Genomic DNA, 20,437 nt, shown 5'->3' on the forward strand with positions numbered 1-20,437 from the left:
GCCAGAGTCTACATCAATCATCTTAAATTTCAGTATATGTTTTATATTACAGAAAAGACTAGCTACATGAGAAAGAATAGAGAGAGCTGATCTAGGAAGGATAACACTGGATATGTGGTTCTGGGAGCAAGCCATACTTTCTAGTACACTTTAAGACAAGTCATGCCTACATCACAACATGCCTTCACCACAAAGTAAAAGGACCCAAGGCCAAAAGCCAACAGCAGAGGTGCAACCACTGTGGACCTTTGAAGATGCATAGTGTTGCAATAACTTCTCGCAGTTGGATCATGTCAATAATACCAAACTGACAGGAAGCCACCTCTATTCACATCTACTAAAATAAAATCACAGAAGATAGGACATTGGAAAGAGTGCCACACAACACAAACACACAAGCACACACACACACAGACACAAGTGTAAACACAAACACATGACAGTGACTACAACCACAGAGAAGAACATGAACAGGTTGGCATTGCACTTTCAACAGCGCTGTCTTAGAGATTGCATTATTGAAAAACTATGCTGAAAAGAAATGTAACAACACCAGTCGCACCTGAACCCAAATACTTTAAAAAATGCCATCAATGATAATTTAGTCATGCTCCATGCAACACAAAACAGCGGCAAAACAGGATGAAGTCACATGGTGAAAGCTTAGATACTTCCTATTAAGAAATATGCCCAAACGCACAAGGAGATAAAGAAAGCCATGAGTTTGTCCTGACAAGCATGCTTATTGTAGAACATAAACATAATATCTGGGCTGCTCATTATTGGCACTGCTCAAGAGGTTAGATAGTCAAAATGAAATTAACCCAAACGAGTATGAGAAGAGAGAGAGGTGCAAGGGCTTGGTCTCTTTTGTGGATAAAGGACAGAAACTCTGATCTACAAAGTGAGAACTCAACAGAGAGACGAAGAGGTTACTGGGAATGTGGATGTGCAATGAAGACAAAATGGTGTCTGTATCTGATGGACACCAGGACAACATCAGGACAATACAGATAACAGACACAGAGGGCTGGAGAGAAGTGTCCTCCTTTTCAACTTTAATATGATTTGTTCCCATTGTTGGTACTATGATCGAAGATAGGACTCTGCCTTTTCATTAATTTACTTATTTGTTTGTTTATTTTTATTTTCCTGCAAAGAAGTTAGTGCATCAACCAAAAAATCAACAAATCAAACGACAACAGCAGGCTAATTTGATGTATTCTAGTTGGAGACAGATGATATATATATATATATATATATATATATATATATATATATATATATATATATGTATATATATGTATATGTATAGATATACTATATATATACTAGACAAGGGAAGGAGATTATATATATATATATATACACATATATAATCTCTCTTTTCTTGAGTTCTTGGCAAATGGTTAGTCCTGTGGTTAGGAGTGAAGACAGAGGGTGGAGGTTGGAAGGAAAGTTAACGAAGAATGCATACCGCTTTCGGCTTCTGCAAAACGACAAGAAAAGAATTTCAAATCAAACAATTTGATAATAAATTGACTGACACCAGGAGGAAGGAAGGAATAAAACCTTTGTTTCAAAGCATTTGAAGGATGTGTGTGAAAACAAGGTTTATCAGCAAAGCATGAAAACAGTACCATGGGTGGAACCAACAACAGAGAACGTCCTTTAACACAGGTCAGAGGTAAGAGGGTGGGGAAGAGATGGGCCTCTCCACATTGTTATACGTCGTCCATTACAAAAATTGGAGAAGAACAGGATTATGTCTCTTACAAGGATAAAGGAAAAGTGTGGTTTGGGACTTAAAATGTTTTGCTGGATAAGTCCTGGGTTTTTGTCGGGGTATGATCCACATTTTCTCCAGCACACCTTTTTCCACAAGCGCTCCTGTGCTTCCACACTGAGACCAAGCCACATTGAGGATTAATGCTGGAAGCTACACACAGAAAGCCAATACAAAGCCAAACAAGTTCTTTGTTTGTTTGTTTTGTTTTGTTTTGTCTTGTCTTTTCTGAGGCACTGGGAGAAAAACAAAACCCACAATATATTTTGCTATACATGGCTTTGTTGAAAACAGCTCAGGTTTACCACCCAATGAGAGGGCCTATTGGAGGACAGATCATGTCTTCATGGAATCTGGAATCTGTTTTCTTAGAACAGTGCCTGGATCCTAGTGGCATCCTCTCTGTTCCTGTGACCAGAGGGAGGTATGTATAAGCTGACTGGCTGATGCTCATGACTTGGTGCAGTCCACTCTTGCCATAGATTATTCCAGAAGGCTCAGAAAATACTTGTTGGCATCAGCACTACCTACATGGTGACATGTTTCTTTCTTTTTATTTACTTATGCTTTGAAAGGGATGGACAAAAGTGATACAGGGAAAATGCTCAGATCCACAAAAGTGTACTGGCTTGTTACCACAAAGATTACCATTTGTGATGCTCACCCCCTCAAATAAACAACAACAACAACAAAAATAAACCAAAAAACCGAGGACCCACAGTTTCTCCTCTGCATATGTGGGTCCAGTTGAAGCTGGGTATAAAGAGGAACAAAGAGTAACCCCAGAAAATTCCACTTTAACTGTTGAAAGACAAGTGGCCGGACCTCTCTTGAATTCAAACAATACTATAATATTATTTCCTTTGCAAACATGGAAAAGAAAAACATATCCTTCCATACATGTATTTTTAAAATTGTTACCACCATGTTCTATACATGGCCACCAAATCTACCATTTTATCTTCCGTTGTCTGGTTGATTTGGATTTTTCAAAGGAAATGCAGCATTTGATCAGATTGACTATGGACAATCTGATCTTATAGTTAAGGGAAGAGACAACATAGTATCTGCTTGCTTGTGATCTAGTGTTTTGTTTTGGTCACAGATACACACTTAGAATAGGCTTGTGTGTATGTGTTTGTGTGTGGTGGTCAATCATCAAGATCATGAAAATTCCTTAAACGATGCTAGCAGGACCTAACAAGTATTGCCCTGCATTGTGTTCAGTTATGAAGGTATGTGTTGGGGTGGGCTGACCTCTGCCCTTGTGAACATGCAGGAGCTAAGTCCTCTCTAGAGCACAGATGGCACCTGGATACATCATTTCAGAGAACAAAAATCAGGCTATCTTTCAACCAGCTCTCTTTCTTCCAAAACTTTGACTAAGAGTCAAAGATCACCTATGTTATCAATACTGCATGTAGGACCCCCTTGACCGGATTCTTTGTTCATACAATGCTGCCATCAACCAGCAGTAAGGTCATGTATTGACTGGGGTGTTATCTATTTCAACCAGACCCCGTCCCTCATCAGTCTGATTTGCACATCATTAACGGAAAAATAAATAAATAACGAGAGCTCCTGCCTCAGAGCACTTCTCTCCTGGCTAATTTACATGAAGCTGATATTCTGCCACCTGGATATCGGCTGCAGTGGGAGAAACACATATGGTACACAATAGGATGCTTGCAATTTGGCTATTGAGGGAGCTGGCACCTCCCGTCACAGCTCTACTGCAGGCTGCTGTAAAGAAGGCCAGAGGCCACCTGCTTTTTAAATGCTTACAGCAGTAAAAGGAGCTTCAAGGGGAAGTCTGCTCCTGCTTTCTTGTATAGAAGGCATAGCATAGTGGGTGGAGCTACTGAGAATGGCTCTCTCCTCTCCTCCAGGGTAATTGTCTCTGGATGTCCAGTGGGACATGGGATGACAGGCTGGTCTGAGATAGATGCTTCCATTTCTTGAAATGTATTGCAGGGTCAGGGAGGTGCTGCATTGGAGTCCAAGCAAATAAATCATATGCGAGAAACAGGATGGTGGACCAACCTTCCCAGGATGCTCACTTCCAACACGAATATCAACTTACCGGCTCTCCCTGTTGGCAGACTTGTACTCAATGGCTATCATCAGGAGCTTAAGCTTCACAAAACACAGCCTGCAATGACAAGGAAAGGCCTCCCAGTCAGTACTTCTGGATGACAGAGCCACATAACAAACCTACCTATGAACATCCAGTCCCCTAACATGGTCATTATCCAGGGGATTCTCAGTCTACCACCAGGTGCCAAAGGCGGGGCCAGTAAAATGACACCTCCCTGTATTCCCCATTAAACCTGATTCCCCACAAGTGATAAGGTACTGGATGTTCAAAGTGCAAATTGGGCTCTGGTCTGGATGTCTAGACACAGACCCCAAGCAGAGATTTGTGCCTGGGGATTTACACCCGCCAGATTCATTAGTTACTCTGTTGGGTAGTAAAATGTTAACTACAGGGGGAGGGAGAGACTTGGAGCAGTGCAACCTGTTATTTGGATTCCATTTCGGTCTTTTGTACAAATGGCCTATATTGTTGTTCAGAGCAGACCCCTGTGTGCTGGGAATGATGGTAATAATCCTTAGCCTCCATCTAAGTGCCCAGCACATGACTACAGCTTTGCCACTCCTGGCTCCATCCAAGCTGTCTCACCTCATCTGCCCACAGTTCTAGGCTGCAAACCAGACTGCTTCCTGCGGGCTGGTTCCTGCCTCTCTGGCTTTACTCTTGTACCCCCTCTGCACCCCAATATTTCCTCTTCTCTTTTCTTGCCAACCACCTTCCCAGGTCGTATCTGGTCTATTCTCCAGCTCCAACCAGTATTCTGACGACTGCTCCCTTCACAGATTTATTTCACAAAGCTCACTAGTTCCTTTCCCAGACGCGAATCATTTAGCTGCTCGCTAAGTTTACACTAGCTACGGCTGCTTCTCATAGTTAAGTGTGTTTGAGTATTCTCTCCTTGGCCACAGAAATGTCTTCAAGAGGTTTGGAGCTTCTCCACAGTGCACAGTGAATGGAGTCTCTAACAGAGAGGAACTCTATAAGGAGATGAATCCTACTCACAGTGTCTTGACTCCAAGAAAACAAAAAGAGGTGTCATAGCATGATTGTGCAGAAAGAGATTCAAGATACTGCTATTCATGTGGAGTAGAAAATTTTTAAGAAATGAATTTTCAAAAATGTTTTAAGATGTTAAGGCCACAAAGAACAAGATATATTCCTGAATTCATATAGTATGATTTAGATTAAGTTGTGAGTTGACTATTTAAAGAGATAGGGGCTCATAAAATGAACCACATATATTATACATCACATATTTCCACAATAAACATTATGGTATATTTTCGGAGATTTTAAATAATGAAACATTTCTCAAGTGATAATGACAAGTGATCCCTGGTTATTTAGTCTCAGCACTGTAAAGGGAAAGAGCTATAGGGTCTAAGGGTAAGGCCTTGCTTGATGACTCTACTGACTGCTCCACACTTTCTTAAGTTGGAGATACTACCCTTCATCTTTAGCTCTGTTTGACTGGTGCTAAAGCTAAGACCCAGAACACCCATGCAGCCCATGCAGTGGTTAAGTATTAGGCCTTTGGCTGACCCTTAGAGGGAATACATCTTTCTCTCCAGTAAAGTGTGTTTTTCATTGGAAAAGAATAGTTATAAGCCAATATACATGTGAATCAATAATACATTTCTAGGTCATGACAAATGTAGAAATTGTTTTAACTTGTGAGAATAAAGACTAACTGGGAAATGAGTGTGCCAGTTTGTGGGGGTTCAAGAGGACCACCCTGAAGATGCAGAGAGTATGGGAGATGAGGAGATGGGAATGAGAAGGTTTGGGGAAAGGGATCTCTGAGGCAGGCATGGGGTAGAAACGGCAAGAACAGAAGTCCTGAGGCAGGAAAAGGTCTAAATATTTGAGAACCAAACACAGAGCCTATAAAGCTGGCATCAAAAGAGCAAAGCAAGACAAATCATGAGTGAGTCAGAAAGCAAGGTGGGTAAAAGGTCATGAGGACTCTTGTCTGCCCCTACAAGGCAATGCTGCTTATTCTAAGTGAAAGAGAGACATGGCGTTGATTTGACTTGTATGTGGAGACATGTGTGTGAGGGGTGCATGTGCACATTGTGGAGTCCAGAGGTCTACTTGAGGACTGTTCCTCATACATTCCTTTTTGAGACAAGGTCTCTCTGTCAGTTGGAGGTGGAGATAACCAATTCTGCCCAACTGTCTGGTTGGTGAGATTTCAGTAATCTTCCTGTCTCAGCTGCCCCGGCATTAGGATTGCAAATGCATCTAGACCAAACCTGGCTTTCACAGGGATGCTGGGGATTGAGCTTGGGTCTTCATGCTTGCACAGTATGTGCTTTACCAACTAAATCACCTCCTCATCCCCTGTAGTGAGTTTTAACTAAAGAAATAACTTAATTCTATAGGCTAGGCAAAGAGATGTATGGCTTGCAAGAAAGGTGCTGGTGAAGGGTGAGTGCCTCATATTCTCTTTAGAAAATGAGATTAACTGTTTTTTCTTACACGGGAGGTCCTAGCTCCTTAGGACTGCCTTTCACAGTCAGGCTTCAGAGGAATACTTCCATACACTGTATCTGGGCTCTGCCTGTGATTCAAAGGCTTTCTGATTCCTCCCAGTGGTCTAATGACCTGGACTTTGAGGTGGTTGTACAGATCAATTTTGAAACACCAACTCAAGTATCACCAACTATAGCAGTGAAGTGGTCTTCTTAGCGTATGTACCATAGCACTCCATTAACTCCTTGTATAGCTGTTCTTTCTGGAGCGTAAACAGTTTTTTTTTTTTTTTTAAATCATACACCTTATTCATTGTTTGTTGAAGCAAATTACTGGATGAATCTAAACAGTATATAAAAATAATCTAGTAAGAAATCTTATCTCAGCAGGGACCGTGCAAAATTAATTTGCTTGTGTCCTGTGGACAACTGTCATTTTTATCTAGGACTCTGGTAGTTCATAGGATCAAAGATCTTAATTGTTTGTGTGGAATTAACTCTACTGGTGGGAAGGGAAATGTTTGCTACTAAGTGTGCATTCATTTGCCTCACAACACTGTAGCTAAGATCAAAAGTAGATTTTATTCATTCATAAGCCATCTTATACGCTGAGTTATAGCTGGTTAGGCGCTGTTATATGGGTGCTAGGAATCAAAATGAGGTCCTCCAAAAGACCAGCCATCTTTCCAGCCCCTCATAGCCTTATTATATAGAAGACAAACTGAAGTCCAAGGAGGAAAAAAATCCACAGGCTCAAGGTCAAATGGCTTTGGCATTTAAAAATGTAAGCGGAGGCGCAGTCTCCATGTGGTGTGTGATGCTGATTCTCCTCGGAAGAGCAGCGGGAGCCAAGTGAAGTCCGACATGCAATTGGCCCACACTACTTGACCAACATAGTATTCTTTCAAATACTGGAAATAGACATCAACGTGTGATTTCATATAAAAATAAAACTAATTTTTCAGTTTTCCTTGGCAAACCAAATATGGTCACACTGGAGCCATCTTTCATGGAGCTAAATGGGACTCTTCAAGGGGTACACTTTCTCCAGTGTTCCATGGTGCCCACCCCTTCCTACTATCCGGACTCTCTTCCCTCGCCATTTTTATTGATGTCCGCCTCAATATGCATCTATATTTTAAATATTGCTCAAACAGGTATCTCCATTCGTCTCGCTTACTCAGCTTGTGGCATTTCTATGTATATAGAACTCATGTAGAATTGGGAAATGCAATCAGGGCTGAGGAAAGAATGAGAAAAAAAAGCCAGAAAGCCTTCACAGTGTAATAAGATAAAGCCAGCCATAAGTTAGCGAGAGTTTAAGTCTTAGTTTCCAAAAAGAAATCTCCCAATATGTCCAGTGTGGGAAGTTGTCACTGGTTGCAAAAACTACAAGGGAATAAAAACGATCCCCCTCATTTTTTCTTCCAAGAGGGGAAAAATGCCACTTGTCACAAAAAAAAAAAAAGGTATTAAACCAGAAATCTGCAATAAAACTGTTGTAATAACAAGTTAGATTGCTTTCCTGATAATTATTAAGTAGAGGTCTACCAAATTTGACAATGCCATTATACAAAGCCCCCTTTCTTTTATTACCAGCATCATCTGTTAACTATAGTATTTTCAACCCAGATGTTCCTGAACAAAGGCTCTTAAGAATTAGAGTCCAGCTGTCTCTAACTACCCAGAGAGAAATAAATTGTCCCTGCTATTAAATCAGTCCCTTGACTGGAAAGATTACTTGCTGGTGTGAATTAAGCATAGAAACCTGTCATGGAGTTTGCACGTTCCAGTATGCTTACAAACTGGATACAAAGACGGAGCTTAGAGCAAAGGACTGCCACCAAGAAAGTGTCATAAAAAAGAAAAAACAGCTTCTAAACTATCTAAACCCACCAAGCCTTCTAAACCCAGCTCCTGCTAAGAGCACCAGCTCTCCTCCAGGGAACCCAGAGGCCCAGGAACCTTAGGGAAACTCGCATAATCACAACAAAAGTGGTGTAGACACTGTTCTGGAAAACAAGGGGCTAGAATAGGAAATAACCACATTTAACTTTCATTGGAGAGGATGGCCTCTAGAGAGAAGATCATCTACTTACAATACATTTTTTTTTTAAACAGCAAGATTTGTAGATACTGAGCACCAAAAAAATAGGAGTGATTTGGACTGTTAGTGGAGATGATATTAGACTCCATCTCTTTGTAGTTTTGATAAAAATAGCTGGGGCAGTTTTCAGAACGCACCTACTCTCAAATACAGGTACATCTATACATGCCCAGCACACACACACACACACGCACACGCACATGCACACGCGTGCACACACACACACACACACACACACACAGGTGAACGTTGAACACAACCACACATGTATGTTCTCATGCATACACACACCAAGCACAGTGCCTTTCTTCCTTAGCAGACCTAAGACATTTAAACTTCAAAATACTTTAATTCTTTGCTGTGAGTGGTTGTAGCTTTCCTAACGTGCTAATAAACGCCCTTTGGGGAAAGTTTTGCTGTCCTTTTTCCTCTGAAACACACGCCACAGGCTGTGTGCTTGCTCCACACACTCAACTACCAGGTAAGATCAGTTCCATCTAGATTCTTGACAGCTCTGTCCAGAATTCCAAACCTTCATTAGCCTCTTCAACCTTGCATGAGGGTTGCAGTGGGGTTTATTGCTGGTTGTTTGTCTAATGGTTCAGAAAGAACTAGCTGCCACTTTCTCAGTTCCTGTCACAGAAGTAGTTACCCATGTTACACTCACATCTGTGTTCATATGTGCTCAAACCCTATTTACAAAATTCCCAACATAGGTAACTAGATTGCTTAGGACAAGAAAAAAAAATTAAGATAAGATTTAAGTTTTTACATAAGTTCTGTTGGGACAAAGCTTTTCTGAAGTTAGGCTACATGAGTTTACCATGGAAGAAGTAGGCCTATCTGGTCTCTTTCTGTTTCACACTGAGATAAGATCTTTTTAAAACAATGGAATTATAGAACTCAAGTTAGCACAGTGCAAGAGGCCCTTCTTTGCCTATGCTGAACTGATTTTGACTGTCTTCATGGGGCTTCTTTTGAAAGATCTGTCCATACAAGATGACACGGAGAGTCCAATTTTCTGAATTCCAGACATATGGAAAGCAGGTGGATAAATGAGAAAATGGAGTCTCCTCTGCCCAGAATCTTCTTCACTGACTGAAGCCAGTACAGTAGCATCCGCACTTTGCACCCAGGCTTGGGGGCAGAACTGCCCTTCAGCACAGTCTACTGCATTTCCCCAAGTTACTTAAGCACTACCTGCTCAGCATCAAATCGGAGTCTTAACTGCTCCATCAGCTGCAGAGAGACAGAGAGACACATCATATTTTAAACACGCCTCTTGTCCTAATCCCCTCTGAGCTGTAAAACCTCATACAATTAAGCTTTTATATTTTGCAAGTGATGAATGACTGACTAATAGGCTCGCTGTGAGACTCCAGACCTGGAACTCTGTGTTCTTGCCAACCGGATTGCTGAACCCGCTTTCTTTCAGGTCGCCCTGCCCACCTTCTCCCACCCCCACCTACCCCATCCTCACCTTTGCTCTCACAACGAAACTATGATCACTATTGCCTCCCAAAGCACGGCATGTCTAACGGTAGCCTATATACCTCTTTTCCCCATCTACAGGGTTATTATCAGAAAACCTCAGCAGAACATGTGTATTGAGAAAACTGCCTATGGTACTGTGAGGCCCAGCTTCTCTATTCCCTGAGGACTTTCCCATTTCCCATCATCTGAACCCAAGCTTCTTACAGGATCAGCTCTATAAAAAGGCATCTCCTCTGGGACTCTTGCCTTGGTCTATAGGAAGCCTCGAGAGCCCTAACACCTACACTGCAGTTGTATGCATTCACCAAGCACAGAAGAGTGTTGTAGCTCCCTGAGTATAGGCATGAGCTCCCTCAGCCCAAGTTCAAATTCTGAAGACAGCACTAAAGGGGGAACAAATTCTTTACTTGGTGTTCAAAAGAATTGTCATCAAGTTTCCATGTTGAATAGTTAATCAAATCTAAAACAATCAAGTTGATGCAGTGGTGAAAATATTCCAATTCATTACATTTCTGTCCTATGGATTTGTGACTAATGGTAACTGAAGAATTTTAAAAAAATAATAAAAGTTAAAGAAACAGGAACTGCCAATGTGTCTATTCCCTTCCTCCCTCCTTCCTTCCTTTCTTGCTCCCTTCCTTTCTTTATGTTTATATTTGATGAGAATGGAGTGAATAAAAGCAGAGGCAAGAAGTAGAGAAGATCAGCAATCAGTACTGAGAGATGGAGAACCTGAGGAAACTCACAGCCATGCCCTATGTCTAAGGCCAGATGTCTGGTACTACCACAGGAAAAGTACAGAGAATCTTAACTCAGCAAGTGGCAGACCTGAGGGCCCGACTTCAGTCCTTTGTCATTTCATTCAATAATTAGACAGTGTCATATTGTGTGAGCTGCTCAAGAATAAGACTGTTTAAAGGTCAAACGCAACTTCAAAACTCTAACCTTGCTGGAGGCTTGAGACTGGCCATCTGCATTTTTACATGCCCTTGCTGGAGAAGGAGGGGAAGGAGAAGAGGAGGAAGAAGCAGGTGGTTGCTGATATTTTAGATCCCAAACTGATGCTCAGGAGGAAGTTGATGCAAAAGCTCTGATCTTTTTTTTTTTTTTAACTTATGTATATGCTAGTATATAGCGATATGGGTGGAGGTACCTCCCAAGGAAGAAGAGGGCATTAGATTCCCTGGAGCTGGACTTACAGGTAGTTGTGAGCTGCTGGAGAGAGCACTGAGAACTGAACTCTGCCCTTCTGCAGGAGCAGCAAGCACCCTCAGCCTAGCTGCTGAGCCACCTCTCAAGTTTCCAAAGGCTCAGATCTTAACATAAGCTTGCAAGATGTGAACCCACCTGTGATTCTCTGATTTGCCTGAGTGATGGGGCTCAAGACAGGCTGCAGAGGCTATTAAACAGAGTGTGGGGTGGGATGCAGGAAAGATGGAGCAGCTTCCCATCTGCAGATTTCAGATAAGGATCACCTCACTTATTCATGTAAAAATAAATAAGTAGTGCACATTTTTAAGCCTGACTCCAGATTTTAACATCTGGAGATGAAGCATGGATATCATTTTATAAGTTTCCCAAACAAGCATTAATGAGCTAGCCTTCTATCTATCACCTACTCTGACCTCTTCCTAGTTGCACGAGACTGGAGGAGCCTCAGAATCCTGGTTCCGTCCTTTGTTTTCCAAGTGGTTTTGGAAAGTTGCCCAGAGGTCATCTGAATCTCAAAATTTCAAGCTAAGGGGTCTCTTATGTCCAGCATGAGATGTTTATATTATTCTGACACACCTAGCCCTTTCAATATAAACATCACTCCATGGTTTGGGGTATATGGTAGACCATGTAGATGGAAGGTTAGGTAACATTGTGCATTTTTGTCTAAATTAGCATCTGGCTTGGGAATGATGCCCTGCCTTTTGGTCACAAATAGGGTAGAATCAATGGGCTGCCACTATGGCTAGAATTTCATTCTGTACCCTGAAGACCCTCAGTTTGAATTTTTGAAGAAGTTAGCTTTGGTAGTTCTGCCTTTCCAGCACTGCCCCCGCCCTTTCTGTTTTCTTCAGAGACGACCTTCAATTTCACCTGTGTACCTGGCAACTTCTCTTTTCATAGAACAACTGTGCCTAGCTTTTGAAAAAACTCTGGGTTCTCTTGAGCACCAATACCACCTGCTGGGTGGCATGTTGCCAGCCTAAGGGAAGAGCAAATTTATTTCTTTCCATGCTTTGCAACATCATTGGTTGCATATTGTTTCAGTGTGGTACATAATTATGGGAACTATTCTGAAAATCTGTATATTTTATCTGTGCTTTATTATACCCAGAATATCCCCCAATTCTTTTCCGTCTCCACAAACCGGCCTACGATATATTTGGGCGTCCTTTATGTCATCTTGAAATTGAATAGCCAATTCTTACAGTAATGAAAATACTTACTCGGCAGCCTGGTGATATACAACACTACACTCTAATTACAGCTGCGCTTTAATTAACCTGAATTGAAGAGTGTTATCATTAAACTGCTGGTAACTTTGAGTTATGGCTTTTCTTTAATTTAAAGTAGAAAACACAGATAATTAAGCCTCAAGATAATCAAATGCTTGAAGAGAGCTTCAATGTTTTGGGTTGTTCCTAAATCTCATTAAATGTCCTTTCTTTATTGATTAGTTCCACCTCTTCAGAATTGCTGCATTAAAGGAATAATAGCACCAAGCTGAACACATTCTCACTCACATCAGAAGTTGCTTTTTTTTTTCTCATCCAAACACTTTACTGAACAAATACTAAATTCTCTGACAACAAGGTAGGTCTTAGATAGCTTTTCCCTCATTAGAACACTTTAAAGACGAGTATCAATCAAGGGAAATAATTCATATTTTACTACGGTTGTGCCTGACACGAGTGCTCCCAAGGAAGCTGTCTTGGTGTTGTTAGCTTCCCACCCTCCTCCTCCTCTCCTGCGCCAGAAAAGTTTTGAGACCAACGGTGAGAACTGCTCCCCTAGAGGCTGGAACTGGGATACACAGCCACTGCATGACTGCAGCCTCTTGAGCAGGCATAGAAGGCCAGTGGAGATTCCCAAGGCTGGAAACAGGTGGGGTTGACCAGTCTATTCGGGTCACTCCATCCTGGTTTAGGAGAAAGCATATACAGCCCCTTTATTAAAACAAGTGGGAGCCAGTTAGTGTTTGACAGAAACATGGACCCTGTGTGGCCAACTCTGATTTTAAAGAAAGAATCCAGGTTTGGTTTGGTTTTGTTTTTGTGAAATACCGTGGTCCAGAAATACTAGTAACTAGCCTTGAACAAATTAAATTATGCCAAATCCACAGGTCTGGTGCACCCTGTAAGTATAGGGGGCGCAGTCCTTGACTCTAGTTAAAACAAAACAAAACAAAACAAAACAAAACAAAACAAAAACCTGACTTCCCCTCCCCAGCCTCCCAGGGACAAAGGAAGATAGGGGTGGAAAGGCTGGAAGTGACAGAGAATTCCGTGAGAGCTTTCCTGTCAGGCTCAACATTAGTTAAATCAGGAAAATTAATGGCCAAGGAAGAGAGCTTCAAAACTTCCCAGCTCACATCCCTAACACCACTCCAGGTGCTGCCAACTTGGCCCTGATGCTCCGACCACCCCTGTATTAACCATAGAGGGCTTCAAGAACCATCTTTAAAAGCCAGCTTCTTCTGTTTTCATTGCAACATTCTGACTTCTCTAGACTTCCCATTGAAATTGCCTCCCAGCATCCCTGAATGTTACTTCACCCTGCCCTGCAGCAGAAAGGGAAATCATTCTCAGGGAGGGTGCTCAGGGGAGTTACAATAGGGCTTCTTTCCAGAAGAGAACTCCTTCCGAATCAATTACCTGTTCACTTTTCCAGTCCATTTAGCATTTAAACTACCGCTTAGAGACAGGGTGAGAAATTTCTGTAAACAACTAAACCATTTTGGAGTGCTTGGGGGTTTGGGCTCAGGGACTGGTAGAGAACACCTGCTGTGTTCTCTGACAGGAATCTCCATCCCTCCCTTCTGCATGGAGAACAGAACGTGAGTTCCAAAGCCCCTGGCTTTCCTTTACTATGAAGGGCCCTGAGGTTTGATTTAGCACCTTTAGACTTCCTGTTCTAGACTCCCAGATGGTAGGTGGGGCTGGTAAGTAGACCGAAAAAAGCTGTGGCTCTTCTCCCTCACCTGTTTCTTCCCAGCTTTTATCAGTGAGAGCATTTATTGACTTTTGCTAAGGTGTCAGGTACTAGTGGGTCAGGCTTAGAGGTCCACAACTTTTAGAGTTTCTGTTTTCACAGGGAACGTGCCCCTTGTTGGATTTACTTCAATCTAGAATTGCTAAGTGGTAAATCTGGGGCACTGTCATGCCTCAAGGTGGACACCTGGAACTCTGGAGACCAGGACACCTGTTCTTCAGGGCTACAGGGTATGGCCTGCTGCAGGTGTCCTGGAAACCATTTCAGGTTTTTACTGAGTACAGAAGTGCTCAAAATGACCTTTTCAAGGCCTCCTGTGCACTTGGCAACATAGTTCCTCAGTAAATAGCAAAAGCACTTTGAATGTCTATGGACTTGATTAGAAGGAGTTATTAGAAGATTGAAAGTTATGTTATTGTTATTACAATTCATTTACCCTGGAACTGGCAAGATTTGTCTTTTTTTTTTTTTCCCCTCTATTAATGGTAGATGGAGGCTGAGGGTAAGGCCCTGGGTTCAATGCCTAGTATCATAGACAGGCAGACAGGCAGACAGACAGACAGACAGACAGACAGACAGACAGACAGACATAGATGAAATGAAATAAAACAAAACCAGGGCCACATGAGTTTGTGTCACCTTTCAAAGGCTTCTAACTCATAGTAGTGTTATGTAATATGTGCAGGCAAATTGCACACATTGTACAAATTGTATAAATCGGGTTTCATCTCGAGATTTTCAGACCTAGGGGATAAATTGGAGCCAGCCCCAAACCCAAAGGCAGGAACCTTATCAGGACATGCTTTGCTGTCCACAGACATGCAGGACTGAGCCCACAGGGACCCCCAGTGAGTATCAAGTTTCCTGATCAGTGTGAGCAGAGGTGGGAGGCAGTTCTTACAGACCCATTAAACATCTCAGTGATGCAAACATCATCCAGTGAATGGTCACTTACTCACAAACAGTAGGGAAGGACAGACCCACGAAGGCACTGGAGAGATATTCTGTGTACATTTCATTGGAGACTCCTTCCAAGTAGTATTTCTGCCATGTGTCTTCCTCAATCTAAGAGAAAAGTGCACAGGAAGAAGATTTAAAGTATAGACAAACACTGACAGAAGGGACTGGAGTTACAGCCTTAGTTAAAGAAACAAATGCATTAATAACACAATCACCTTCCTGATGGTAACCTTCTCAGCAGTTGACAACATCTCCATAGCACCCACTGGAAGCATCCAGTAACCCCAAAGATAATTGAATTCAGATAGATTTCCTTCAAAGAACTGTTTTGCTTTTTAAAAAATTATGTGTGTCTGTGTGTGTATGTGTGTCTGTCTGTCTGTCTGTCCGTGTCTGTGTGAGAGTATGTGTGTATGTGTGTGTGTGTGAGAGAGAGTATGTGTGTATGTGTGTGTGTGTGAGAGAGAGTATGTGTGTATGCGTGTGTGTGAGAGTATGTGTGTATGTGTGTGTGAGAGTATGTGTGTATGTGTGTGTGTCTTTCTGTCTGTGTCTGTATGAGAGTATGGACATGTGTGTATGGGTGTATATATGTATGTGTGTGTTTATGTGTATGACTGTGTGTGTCTTTCTGAGAATATGAGTATGAGTGTCTCTGTGTGTGTGTGTGTCTGTCTGTGTCTGTATGAGAGTATGGACATGTATGTATGTGTATGTGTGTCACTGTGTATATGTGTCATTCTGTACGTGTCTGCGTGAAAGTATGGGCATATGTGTATGTGTGTATAAATGTGTGTTTGTGACTGTGTGTCTTTTTTTCTGTCTTTGTGAGAATATGAACATCTGTGTACATGTTTCTTCTGTACATGTTTGTCTGAAAGTATGGACATGTGTGTATGTCACTGTGTGTGTGTGTCACTGTGTGTGTGTCTTTCTGTCTGTGTCTGTGTGAGAGTTTGGGCATGTGTGTGATGTGTGTGTGTCAGTGTGTGTGTGTGTGTGTGTGTGTGTGTGTGTGTGACTTTCTGCCTGTGTCTGTGTGAGAGTATGGATATGTGTGTGTATATGTGTGTGTCACTGTGTGTGTGTCTTTCTGTATGTCTGTGTAAGAGATTGGAGATGTGTGTATGTGGGTTTTTATGCAGAAGAAGGTGTTGTATACCACAGCACTGGAGTCACAGGCATTTGCAGACTACACAGCTTGCTATATGAGTCTTAGATACGAACTCTTTTCTTCATAATTGTGTAGCAACACTTTTAATGACCAAGAGAGGTCTCTAAGTCCTTGCTTTGTTGGGAACCTGCCTTATTTCTAAGGTTAAGGGGACATAGAACCCCTCCACAATGATGGACACATTTGTGTTAACTGACACAAATTTTGGGAGAACAATTTTTGCAGGCATTTTCAGAACTCATAGAACCATATACTCTTTTATGCAGGCCTCTCATCTCAAATATCTACAGTAAAGAAACAAGTTATTTAAACTGGTAAGGTAAAGCTGGAGTCATAAGTTTGTGTCACTCTTGAAACATGTTTTCACACCATAAGCACACAAACATACCTTTTCTATTCATGAGATATTATAAATAACCATGTGAAATTTTAAGAATCAATGAGGGAATCACAGTGAAATTTATATCTGTTTTCTTTGTTTATTTGTTTGTTTTTTTCTGAGAGAGAGAGAGAGAGAGAGAGAGAGAGAGAGAGAGAGAGAGAGAGAGAGAATGCCACATGGATTGGAGGCCAGAAGGCATCAGATCTGCTGGAGTTACTGGTAGTTGGGAGCCACACAGTGTGAGAGTACTGAGAGTACTGAGAACTGAACTCAAGTCTTATGGAAGGGCAGCAAGTGCTCTTAACCGCAGACATCTGCCCCACTGTGATTTTATTTTTAAAAGTTATGTTGGGTTTTATGTTTATAGGGCTATAGGAAAAAGTCTAGAAATATTTACAGCAGAAGAGTAGCAACTATTTTTGAGTGGCAGAATACTAGTTTTTAAACATAGGTTATGTATTGTCTGAAGACTTTAACACACACGTATGCACATGTGCACATGCATAAGTGGGCACACATGTGCACACACACGTATGCACATGTGCACATGCATAAGTGGGCACACATGTGCACACACACGTATGCACATGTGCACATGCATAAGTGGGCACACATGTGCACACACACATGTGCACATACTATGCATTGCCTTTCATCTACATATTTCTACTTTGGGGAAAAAATTCTTTTCTCATCTTACTAAGAATATCATGGTTAGCAAAATATAGTTTCAAAGGGTTCAGAGGCTCAAAACATCATTAAAAAGCATGTTTTTATTTTTTATAAATAATAAGGTCTAGCTGAGTTTCCCAATAACTGTCTCCAAGCAGTGATTTAATTGCAGTCAGTCTTTGGAAACTAGTAAATTAGACAAGAAGCCTGAATCACTCTGTGTATTGAGGAGTCTCAGTGACCTCCTTGGCTGGCTCTGTTCTGCAGCTTCCCAGGCTTCACTTCCTGTGAAAGCTTAAGTAACAAGAGGACAACAGGAAACTGTTCTATCCATAGGAAGTGGCTCTTAACAGTTTGTGGTCACTTCTTGGGCTATGAATAATCCTGACCATGGCTGATCTGTCAGTTAATGGAGAGAATTGAGACACTGGGATGTGAAGAAGATGTGGGAAACTTGGGAAAGACCAGAGGCTTCAACCATGTAGTTATGCCCTGGCCATCAAACTCCAGAATAAAAACTTAGAAAGTGAATGGCACTTCTCTCTGCTGTTCATTGGCTTCATGCTCAGCCTGAGCAATTAGGCCATAAATTAACCTCCTTAGAAGTAACTGCTTCTGTCCACCTCTGTATGTCAGGCGCTAGCCTCACAGAGCTCTGTGGAGAAATAGTTTACCCAAAGGTATACAAGTTCTACCTACTTTTTAAAGAAACCAGATATATTTTAATTAAAACATATTTTTGTTATTTACTACCTTTTATTAATTCTTTGAGAATTTCATACAATGTATTTTTAGCGTAGTCAAGCCCCTTTTATAAGTCTTGCCACATCCACCCCCCCACCTAACTTTGTGTCCTCTTTTTTTCTTTTTAAAAGCTCGTCAAGTCTAATTTGTGCCACCTATATACTGTTGCATGTGTATTCATCTACTAGAGGACAGCTGACTCACCTGGCAGTGCCTGTACCTGGTGATTGACCTACCAGATAGCCACACATTAATGAACACTGATGCTCCCTCTCCCAACAGCTCCTTATCAATAGTTCCTTAGTTAGGGATGGAACTTTATGCCCACATCCTGTCTTCATGCTGGGATTTTGTTTGGCTTGTACTTGTACAGCTCTCTAATAATATATCAGACATTTTTTTCTAATTTAAATATTACAAGTGATTTTCAAAAATACAGACAATATAAACCTTATCTTAACATTACTGATACTCTTCAATTAATATGGCTTTTTCATATTGATCACTTAATTATGGTCATTGTTTGCATGCCTCTGTGTATAATGAATTAATGGTTAATCAATAAACTTGGTAGATAAGTAGAAACAGACTTTTTATCGAATACCAATATTGTTATGCTTTTGTTAAACCTAGCAAAAATATTTCATTGATTCATTCTCTCGAGTAAATATTTACTGAATATGTTCTATATTGCAAGACTTATTCTAGAGACTGATTTAGATCTGATTTTAAACTGGTGTTTATTTTCCCACAGTTTTTCTTTATCCTGGAGAAAGCACTCGGTTACCTGGCTAGGACATAAGCAACCATCCTACCAGATGCATCTGGCTCTCATTGGTTTTCCTTGCCTCTTTCCCCAAAGCTTTGTTTCTGTGGCAAATGTGCAGTGTTTGTGGACTGAAAACCAAACAACTAAGAAAAATGTTCAAAACATTCTATAAAACAAGCAGCCCTCTTCCACATCCATATGTAAATTCTCAGATGGTATCTACAAGACTAAACACAGTAGCATCAAATCAACTGTACAAATGGTAAGGAGTTTTAAATTCATTGTCTTGAGTCTTTAAGACCTTCAAATCTTTAAAGCTATTTGCACATGCATAGCCTACAATGTTCTGTAAGATTTCTAATCAACACATTGCACACATAGGCACACACATATACTCACACACTGTAAAACTGCTAATTTAATTATACTAATATCTTTTTAAAAAGACATATAGTTAGTAGGAATGTAAACTGGTTCAGCCACTATGGGAAACAGTGGAACAGTTCTTGGAGTCCAAATATAATTGCTATACAAGCAGCAATTCCACTCCTGAATACATAACTAGAGAAAATGGAAAGGGTCAGAACAGCATTATGTATGACAGCTTCGAGTCTGAAGGGACCCAACTGTCTATGGAAGGATGGGCAGATCCACAAAGGCATGTTGTTCAGCCTCCTTAAGAATGGATGTTCTGGCACATCTACCGTATGGAGAAACTCTGATAACACATGCTAAAACAGACCGCAATCACAAAAGACAAATATTGGTGGTGGGGTCCAGTTACTTGAGATCCATGCCTGAAATTCACGGAAGTGAATGGTACAAAGGGCACTGCTGAGGTTGGGGAAAGTCATTTCTTTTATGGCACAAAGTGTCAGTTTTTCAAGATGAGAAGAAATCTGAAGATGGGTGGTGGTGTCGGTTACATAGCCCCACAAATGTACTTTGTGCCAATGCATTATATGATTCTGATTATAATTGAAGCTAATACCCTTTAATGTCTAAACACAAGGATGTCAAACCATGATAATAAAAGAACACGAGGAAGGGAATCCTATCGTAAGAGCCATGGTTATGAACCAGCCCTGTTGGTGTTAAGATCACATTCTTGACTCTCCTTGACTCCTCAGGCCTTGTACTCTCCATTGAAAGAATTCAGAGGAGACGTTCTAGGTGCTATGCAAAGAACAGGCAGAGTTTATTAGAGAACACTCCCAAAGCCAAGGGCTAATAAAGGCCAAGCGAACCATTCTGTCCTTCTGCATCTTAGGAAGGGTACATGCTCTTTCTAAAGAGCTTTCTTCTGCTCATGTGATTGATGGGCCCATGTGGGTTAACTAGTACAGAATACATAGTAGGTATGCAACCTTGTCTTTAACCAGAATGCCTCCTCTGACTAGACAGTAATATTATGAGCTTGATGACAGGTCAGAACATCATGTCACTAAGATCCCACAAAATCAAACTTAGATCCCATTTGTTACCATTCAAGACAGGTCTTATAAAGTCCCAAAACTATCTTGAGTTTTTGATGAAACTAAGAATGACCTTGAACTTAAACTTCTGACCTCCCTGCT

General features: G+C 41.2%; 1 protein-coding gene across 18 annotated transcripts in view; it reads right to left on the bottom strand.

Moving 5' to 3' along the window:
* Positions 1-20,437, bottom strand: part of Kcnma1 (potassium calcium-activated channel subfamily M alpha 1) — a 691,955-nt gene that overhangs the window by 147,849 nt on the left and 523,669 nt on the right. For all 18 annotated transcript variants that reach the window (XM_076931239.1, XM_076931244.1, XM_076931240.1 and 15 more), the window contains 2 exons: positions 15,115-15,224; positions 3,870-3,938 (listed from right to left, as the gene is read on the bottom strand). In XM_076931239.1, coding sequence (XP_076787354.1) covers positions 3,870-3,938; positions 15,115-15,224 — 179 coding nt within the window. The remainder of the gene's footprint in view (positions 1-3,869; positions 3,939-15,114; positions 15,225-20,437) is intronic.

This window comes from Arvicanthis niloticus, chromosome 3, assembly GCF_011762505.2.
Source record: "Arvicanthis niloticus isolate mArvNil1 chromosome 3, mArvNil1.pat.X, whole genome shotgun sequence".
NCBI classification, from domain to species: Eukaryota; Metazoa; Chordata; class Mammalia; order Rodentia; family Muridae; genus Arvicanthis; species Arvicanthis niloticus.